Source organism: Salvelinus alpinus, chromosome 22 (assembly GCF_045679555.1).
Source record: "Salvelinus alpinus chromosome 22, SLU_Salpinus.1, whole genome shotgun sequence".
NCBI classification, from domain to species: domain Eukaryota; kingdom Metazoa; phylum Chordata; class Actinopteri; order Salmoniformes; family Salmonidae; genus Salvelinus; species Salvelinus alpinus.
Window position 1 is genome coordinate 37,267,729 of NC_092107.1, and position 9,614 is coordinate 37,277,342.

Below are 9,614 nucleotides of genomic sequence, written 5' to 3' on the forward strand. Positions count from 1 at the left end.
TGATTATATAGACACTGCAGTAGAGAGAGATAAAATATCAGTGATTATATAGACACTGCAGTAGAGAGATTAAATACCAGTGATTATATAGACACTGCAGTAGAAAGAGATAACATACCAGTCATTATGTAGACACTGCAGTAGAGGGAGCTAAAACACCAGTGATTATATGGACACTGCAGTAGAGAGAGATAAACAAACAGTGATTATATAGACACTGCAGTAGAGAGAGATAAAACACCAGTGATTATATAGACACTGCAGTAGAGAGAGATAAAACACCAGTGATTATATAGACACTACAGTAGAGAGAGATAAAACACCAGTGATTATATAGACACTGCAGTAGAGAGAGATAAAACACCAGTGATTATATAGACACTGCAGTAGAGAGAGATAAAATACCAGTGATTATATAGACACTGCAGTAGAGAGAGATACAATACCAGTGATTATATAGACACTGCAGTAGAGAGAGATAAAATACCACTGATTATATAGAAACTGCAGTAGAGAGATAAAATACCAGTGATTATATAGACACTGCAGTAGAGAGAGATAAAACACCAGTGATTATATAGACACTGCAGTAGAGAGAGATAAAATACCAGTGATTATATAGACACTGCAGTAGAGAGATAAAATTCCAGTGATTATATAGACACTGCAGTAGAGAGATAAAATACCAGTGATTATATAGACACTGCAGTAGAGAGAGATAAAATACCAGTGATTATATAGACACTGCAGTAGAGATAAAATACCAGTGATTATATAGACTTATATCCTCTTTCTCTCCCTCTCTCATTCTGTCTCACTTGCTTTCTCCTGCATCCTCTCATTATCTCTCTCTCTCTATATCTCTCCATCCCTCTTCTCCTTTATTTTCCTCCCTCCCACCTCTACCTACGTTCTCTACTACTTCCTGGTTATTTGGTGTTGTGCTAATCACACTGTCTGTCTGTCTGTCTGTCTGTCTGTCTGTCTGTCTGTCTGTCTGTCTGTCTGTCTGTCTGTCTGTCTGTCTGTCTGTCTGTCTGTCTGTCTCATGTTTTACTGGTCTTTCAGGTAGATCTACTCCAAGGCTGTCCTCCCGTCCTACCAGTGCTGTTTCTCGCCCTGTCTCTGGCACCATGTCCCATCCCGTGTCCCGTCCTCTGTCTCGTGCGGCTAAGGAGATCCTGGACATCTGTCTAGTGGACCAGACCGGCTGTGAGGACCCTGACCTGGAGCAGGACGTAGAAACACAGGCTCTCAGCAGCCTGGTGGAGGAGTTCCGATTGATGGCTACAGGTACACACACACACACACACACACACACACACACACACACACACACACACACACACACACACACACACACATTATTTTATTTGAATCCAACAATCGAATTTACAAAAAAAAAGGATCCAAACATTTCAAAGGTCCCTGTATGCATGGAACTGAAGGGAACAGGAAGCACCTCCTTCTCCAAACAGCTAGGCTACCCACAACAGCTGAACCAGAACAGTACCTCCTTCTCCAAACAGCTAGGCTGCCCACAACAGCTGAACCAGAACAGTACCTCCTTCTCCAAACAGCTAGGCTGCCCACGACAGCTGAAACAGAACAGCACCTCCTTCTCCAAACAGCTAGGCTACCCACAACAGCTGAACCAGAACAGTACCTCCTTCTCCAATTAGCTAGGCTGCCCACAACAGCTGAAACAGAGCAGTACCTCCTTCTCCAATTAGCTAGGCTGCCAACAACAGCTGAAACAGAGCAGTACCTCCTTCTCCAATTAGCTAGGCTGCCAACAACAGCTGAAACAGAGCAGTACCTCCTTCTCCAAACAGCTAGGCTGCCCACGACAGCTGAAACAGAACAGTACCTCCTTCTCCAAACAGCTAGACTACCCACAACAGCTAAAACAGAGCAGTACCTCCTTCTCCAATTAGCTAGGCTGCCAACAACAGCTGAAACAGAGCAGTACCTCCTTCTCCAACAGCTAGACTGCCTACGACAGCTGAGACAGAACAGTACCTTCTCCAAACAGCTAGGCTACCCACAACAGCTGAAACAGAACAGTACCTTCTCCAAACAGCTAGGCTGCCCACGACAGCTGAAACAGAACAGTACCTCCTTCTCCAAACAGCTAGGCTGCCCACAACAGCTAAAACAGAGCAGTACCTCCTTCTCCAATTAGCTAGGCTGCCAACAACAGCTGAAACAGAGCAGTACCTCCTTCTCCAAACAGCTAGACTACCCACAACAGCTGAAACAGAACAGTACCTCCTTCTCCAAACAGCTAGGCTACCCACGACAGCTGAAACAGAACAGTACCTCCTTCTCCAAACAGCTAGACTACCCACAACAGCTGAAACAGAACAGTACCTCCTTCTCCAAACAGCTAGGCTGCCCACAACAGCTGAAACAGAACAGTACCTCCTTCTCCAAACAGCTAGGCTGCCCACAACAGCTAAAACAGAACAGTACCTCCTTCTCCAAACAGCTAGGCTGCCCACAACAGCTAAAACAGAGCAGTACCTCCTTCTCCAATTAGCTAGGCTGCCAACAACAGCTGAAACAGAGCAGTACCTCCTTCTCCAAACAGCTAGACTACCCACAACAGCTGAAACAGAACAGTACCTCCTTCTCCAAACAGCTAGGCTACCCACGACAGCTGAAACAGAACAGTACCTCCTTCTCCAAACAGCTAGACTACCCACAACAGCTGAAACAGAACAGTACCTCCTTCTCCAAACAGCTAGGCTGCCCACAACAGCTGAAACAGAACAGTACCTCCTTCTCCAAACAGCTAGGCTGCCCACAACAGCTGAAACAGAACAGTACCTCCTTCTCCAAACAGCTAGGCTGCCCACAACAGCTGAAACAGAACAGTACCTCCTTCTCCAAACAGCTAGGCTACCCACAACAGCTGAAACAGAACAGTACCTCCTTCTCCAAACAGCTAGGCTGCCCACAACAGCTGAAACAGAACTGTACCTCCTCCAAACAGCTAGACTGCCCACGACAGCTGAAACAGAACAGTACCTCCTTCTCCAAATAGCTAGGCTGCCCACAACAGCTGAAACAGAACTGTACCTCCTCCAAACAGCTAGACTGCCCACAACAGCTGAAACAGAACAGTACCTCCTTCTCCAAACAGCTAGACTGCCCACAACAGCTGAAACAGAACAGTACCTCCTTCTCCAAACAGCTAGGCTGCCCACGACAGCTTAAACAGAACAGTACCTCCTTCTCCAAACAGCTAGACTGCCCACAACAGCTTAAACAGAACAGTACCTCCTTCTCCAAACAGCTAGACTGCCCACAACAGCTGAAACAGAACAGTACCTCCTTCTCCAAACAGCTAGGCTGCCCACAACAGCTGAAACAGAACAGTACCTCCTTCTCCAAACAGCTAGACTGCCCACAACAGCTGAAACAGAACAGTACCTCCTTCTCCAAACAGCTAGGCTGCCCACGACAGCTGAACCAGAACAGTACCTCCTTCTCCAAACAGCTAGGCTGCCCACAACAGCTGAACCAGAACAGTACCTCCTTCTCCAAACAGCTAGGCTGCCCACAACAGCTGAAACAGAACAGTACCTCCTTCTCCAAACAGCTAGGCTGCCCACAACAGCTGAAACAGAACAGTACCTCCTTCTCCAAACAGCTAGACTGCCCACAACAGCTGAAACAGAACAGTACCTCCTTCTCCAAACAGCTAGACTGCCCACAACAGCTGAAACAGAACAGTACCTCCTTCTCCAAACAGCTAGACTGCCCACAACAGCTGAAACAGAACAGTACCTCCTTCTCCAAACAGCTAGGCTGCCCACAACAGCTGAAACAGAACAGTACCTCCTTCTCCAAACAGCTAGACTGCCCACAACAGCTGAAACAGAACAGTACCTCCTTCTCCAAACAGCTAGACTGCCCACAACAGCTTAAACAGAACAGTACCTCCTTCTCCAAACAGCTAGACTGCCCACAACAGCTTAAACAGAACAGTACCTCCTTCTCCAAACAGCTAGGCTGCCCACAACAGCTGAAACAGAACAGTACCTCCTTCTCCAAACAGCTAGACTGCCCACAACAGCTGAAACAGAACAGTACCTCCTTCTCCAAACAGCTAGGCTGCCCACAACAGCTGAAACAGAACAGTACCTCCTTCTCCAAACAGCTAGGCTGCCCACAACAGCTGAAACAGAACAGTACCTCCTTCTCCAAACAGCTAGGCTGCCCACAACAGCTGAAACAGAACAGTACCTCCTTCTCCAAACAGCTAGACTGCCCACAACAGCTTAAACAGAACAGTACCTCCTTCTCCAAACAGCTAGACTGCCCACAACAGCTGAAACAGAACAGTACCTCCTTCTCCAAACAGCTAGACTGCCCACAACAGCTTAAACAGAACAGTACCTCCTTCTCCAAACAGCTAGACTGCCCACAACAGCTGAAACAGAACAGTACCTCCTTCTCCAAACAGCTAGGCTGCCCACGACAGCTTAAACAGAACAGTACCTCCTTCTCCAAACAGCTAGACTGCCCACAACAGCTGAAACAGAACAGTACCTCCTTCTCCAAACAGCTAGACTGCCCACAACAGCTGAAACAGAACAGTACCTCCTTCTCCAAACAGCTAGACTGCCCACAACAGCTGAAACAGAACAGTACCTCCTTCTCCAAACAGCTAGACTGCCCACAACAGCTGAAACAGAACAGTACCTCCTTCTCCAAACAGCTAAGCTGCCCACAACAGCTGAAACAGAACAGTACCTCCTTCTCCAAACAGCTAGGCTACCCACAACAGCTGTAACAGAACAGTACCTCCTTCTCCAAACAGCTAGGCTGCCCACAACAGCTGAAACAGAACAGTACCTCCTTCTCCAAACAGCTAGGCTGCCCACAACAGCTGAAACAGAACAGTACCTCCTTCTCCAAACAGCTAGGCTGCCCACAACAGCTGAAACAGAACAGTACCTCCTTCTCCAAACAGCTAGGCTGCCCACAACAGCTGAAACAGAACAGTACCTCCTTCTCCAAACAGCTAGGCTACCCACAACAGCTGAAACAGAACTGTACCTCCTCCAAACAGCTAGACTGCCCACGACAGCTGAAACAGAGCAGCACCTCGTTCTCCAAACAGCTAGGCTGCCCACAACAGCTGAAACAGAACAGTACCTCCTTCTCCAAACAGCTAGGCTGCCCACGACAGCTGAAACAGAGCAGTACCTCCTTCTCCAAACAGCTAGGCTACCCACAACAGCTGAACCAGAACAGTACCTCCTTCTCCAAACAGCTAGGCTGCCCACAACAGCTGAAACAGAGCAGTACCTCCTTCTCCAAACAGCTAGACTACCCACAACAGCTGAGACAGAACAGTACCTCCTCCTCCAAACAGCTAGACTGCCCACGACAGCTGAAACAGAACAGTACCTCCTTCTCCAAACAGCTAGGCTACCCACAACAGCTGAAACAGAACAGTACCTAGCCAATTGCTTTGCCCTAGTTTTTGTCAGGCTGGAGGTCACCCAAGCCTGTGTACGTGGCCGCGACTGCCAAATATCAGCTCCACCAGCTTACAGCTCCACCCGAGGATGTCCCAGCATGCCACGAGGCGCTGGTGCTGAAGCAGCTTCACAGCAAAGATCTGCTCCACGTAGCAGTCCAATGAGATGCCCACTTCCAAAATGAGCACCTCCCCCACGGCAGCAATATCTGGCGTATTTGGCACACAGGAAAACACATCGTCATCGACATCAAACCAGCTTCCTCTTACGCAAGAATGTTTCTGCATGTGTGCTGTAGGTGAGACTCCATCTCTCACCTCGCTGGCTATCAGCTCAACAAGGCGCTCATGTCTTGCAGTGTACAAATCCTTCTATAAACAACATTCACAACATGGTTAATGGACTCCATTTGACTCATGTAAATGGGTCCTGGTTTGCAGGGTACCAGAGTGCAACATGATATTTGGTTTATAGAGCTTGCAGCCTTAACAGTAAAGGTGAGAATGTCCTCGCCAACAGCAGCAGTCTTGTACATGGAATGAGATATAGCTGGGAGACAGAGTGGTCAGTAGCTGGGAGACAGAGAGGTCAGTAGCTGGGAGACAGAGAGGTCAGTAGCTGGGAGACAGAGAGGTCAGTAGCTGGGAGACAGAGAGGTCAGTAGCTGGGATACAGAGTGGTCAGTAGCTGGGAGACAGAGAGGTCAGTAGCTGGGAGACAGAGTGGTCAGTAGCTGGGAGACAGAGAGGTCAGTAGCTGGGAGACAGAGAGGTCAGTAGCTGGGAGACGGAGTGGTCAGTAGCTGGGAGACAGAGTGGTCAGTAGCTGGGAGACAGAGAGGTCAGTAGCTGGGAGACAGAGAGGTCAGTAGCTGGGAGACAGTGTGGTCAGTAGCTGGGAGACAGAGAGGTCAGTACCTGGGAGACAGAGAGGTCAGTAGCTGGGAGACAGAGTGGTCAGTAGCTGGGAGACAGAGTGGTCAGTAGCTGGGAGACAGAGAGGTCAGTAGCTGGGAGACAGAGAGGTCAGTAGCTGGGAGACAGAGATGTCAGTAGCTGGGAGACAGAGAGGTCAGTAGCTGGGAGACAGAGTGGTCAGTAGCTGGGAGACAGAGAGGTCAGTAGCTGGGAGACGGAGTGGTCAGTAGCTGGGAGACAGAGTGGTCAGTAGCTGGGAGACGGAGAGGTCAGTACCTGGGAGACAGAGAGGTCAGTACCTGGGAGACAGAGAGGTCAGTAGCTGGGAGACAGAGTGGTCAGTAGCTGGGAGACAGAGTGGTCAGTAGCTGGGAGACAGAGAGGTCAGTAGCTGGGAGACAGAGAGGTCAGTAGCTGGGAGACAGAGTGGTCAGTAGCTGGGAGACAGAGTGGTCAGTAGCTGGGAGACAGAGTGGTCAGTAGCTGGGAGACAGAGTGGTCAGTAGCTGGGAGACAGAGTGGTCAGTAGCTGGGAGACAGAGAGGTCAGTAGCTGGGAGACGGAGTGGTCAGTAGCTGGGAGACAGAGTGGTCAGTAGCTGGGAGACGGAGAGGTCAGTACCTGGGAGACAGAGAGGTCAGTAGCTGGGAAACAGAGAGGTCAGTAGCTGGGAGACAGAGTGGTCAGTAGCTGGGAGACAGAGTGGTCAGTAGCTGGGAGACGGAGAGGTCAGTAGCTGGGAGACAGAGAGGTCAGTAGCTGGGAGACAGAGTGGTCAGTAGCTGGGAGACAGAGAGGTCAGTAGCCTGGACAGAGAGGTCAGTAGCTGGGAGACAGAGAGGTCAGTAGCTGGGAGACAGAGTGGTCAGTAGCTGGGAGACAGAGAGGTCAGTAGCTGGGAGACAGAGAGGTCAGTAGCTGGGACAGAGAGGTCAGTAGCTGGGAGACAGAGAGGTCAGTAGCTGGGAGACAGAGAGGTCAGTAGCTGGGAGACAGAGAGGTCAGTAGCTGGGACAGAGAGGTCAGTAGCTGGTAGACAGAGAGGTCAGTAGCTGGGACAGAGAGGTCAGTAGCTGGTAGACAGAGAGGTCAGTAGCTGGGACAGAGAGGTCAGTAGCTGGTAGACAGAGAGGTCAGTAGCTGGGACAGAGAGGTCAGTAGCTGGGAGACAGAGAGGTCAGTAGCTGGGAGACAGAGAGGTCAGTAGCTGGGAGACAGAGAGGTCAGTAGCTGGGACAGAGAGGTCAGTAGCTGGTAGACAGAGAGGTCAGTAGCTGGGACAGAGAGGTCAGTAGCTGGTAGACAGAGAGGTCAGTAGCTGGGAGACGGATAGGTCAGTAGCTGGTAGACAGAGAGGTCAGTAGCTGGGAGACGGAGTGGTCAGTAGCTGGGAGACAGAGAGGTCAGTAGCTGGGAGACGGAGAGGTCAGTAGCTGGGAGACGGATAGGTCAGTAGCTGGGAGACAGAGAGGTCAGTAGCTGGGAGACGGAGAGGTCAGTAGCTGGGAGACGGAGAGGTCAGTAGCTGGGAGACGGAGAGGTCAGTAGCTGGGAGACGGAGAGGTCAGTAGCTGGGAGACGGAGAGGTCAGTAGCTGGTAGACAGAGAGGTCAGTAGCTGGTAGACAGAGAGGTCAGTAGCTGGGACAGAGAGGTCAGTAGCTGGTAGACAGAGAGGTCAGTAGCTGGGACAGAGAGGTCAGTAGCTGGGACAGAGAGGTCAGTAGCTGGGAGACAGAGAGGTCAGTAGCTGGGAGACAGAGAGGTCAGTAGCTGGGAGACAGAGAGGTCAGTAGCTGGGAGACAGAGTGGTCAGTAGCTGGGAGACAGAGAGGTCAGTAGCTGGGAGACGGAGAGGTCAGTAGCTGGGAGACAGAGAGGTCAGTAGCTGGGAGACAGAGAGGTCAGTAGCTGGGAGACAGAGTGGTCAGTAGCTGGGAGACAGAGTGGTCAGTAGCTGGGAGACAGAGTGGTCAGTAGCTGGGAGACAGAGAGGTCAGTAGCTGGGAGACGGATAGGTCAGTAGCTGGTAGACAGAGAGGTCAGTAGCTGGGAGACGGAGTGGTCAGTAGCTGGGAGACAGAGAGGTCAGTAGCTGGGAGACGGAGAGGTCAGTAGCTGGGAGACGGATAGGTCAGTAGCTGGGAGACAGAGAGGTCAGTAGCTGGGAGACGGAGAGGTCAGTAGCTGGGAGACGGAGAGGTCAGTAGCTGGGAGACGGAGAGGTCAGTAGCTGGGAGACGGAGAGGTCAGTAGCTGGGAGACGGAGAGGTCAGTAGCTGGTAGACAGAGAGGTCAGTAGCTGGTAGACAGAGAGGTCAGTAGCTGGGACAGAGAGGTCAGTAGCTGGTAGACAGAGAGGTCAGTAGCTGGGACAGAGAGGTCAGTAGCTGGGAGACAGAGAGGTCAGTAGCTGGGACAGAGAGGTCAGTAGCTGGGAGACAGAGAGGTCAGTAGCTGGGAGACAGAGAGGTCAGTAGCTGGGAGACAGAGAGGTCAGTAGCTGGGAGACAGAGTGGTCAGTAGCTGGGAGACAGAGAGGTCAGTAGCTGGGAGACAGAGAGGTCAGTAGCTGGGAGACAGAGAGGTCAGTAGCTGGGAGACGGAGAGGTCAGTAGCTGGGAAACAGAGAGGTCAGTAGCTGGGAGACAGAGAGGTCAGTAGCTGGGAGACAGAGAGGTCAGTAGCTGGGAGACAGAGTGGTCAGTAGCTGGGAGACAGAGAGGTCAGTAGCTGGGAGACAGAGAGGTCAGTAGCTGGGAGACAGAGAGGTCAGTAGCTGGGAGACAGAGAGGTCAGTAGCTGGGAGACGGAGAGGTCAGTAGCTGGGAGACAGAGAGGTCAGTAGCTGGGAGACAGTAGCTGGGAGACAGAGAGGTCAGTAGCTTCATCCGTCTGATACCAAGGAGTCCTGGATGTAGGATGAGATGTTTCATCATGGTGACAGAAACCTCCACAACAACACTGAGATCTGAACACAACTGCATCCGAGGCAGTTACTGACTCAGTTTACCTGTCAGTCCATGTTCACCTGAGCACACACACACACACACACGCACACGCACGCACGCACGCACGCACGCACGCACGCAGCGCACGCACGCACACACACACACACACACACACACACACACACACACACACACACACACACTCACACTCACACTCTAACTAACCAGCCTGGAGGATAGTGATACTAG

General features: G+C 51.0%; 1 protein-coding gene across 2 annotated transcripts in view; it reads left to right on the forward strand.

The window, feature by feature from the left end:
- zbbx (zinc finger, B-box domain containing) overlaps positions 1–9,614 on the forward strand; it is a 124,902-nt gene that overhangs the window by 108,566 nt on the left and 6,722 nt on the right. For both annotated transcript variants that reach the window (XM_071360045.1, XM_071360046.1), the window contains exon 18: positions 1,069–1,293. In XM_071360045.1, the coding sequence (XP_071216146.1) occupies positions 1,069–1,293 (225 nt within the window). The remainder of the gene's footprint in view (positions 1–1,068; positions 1,294–9,614) is intronic.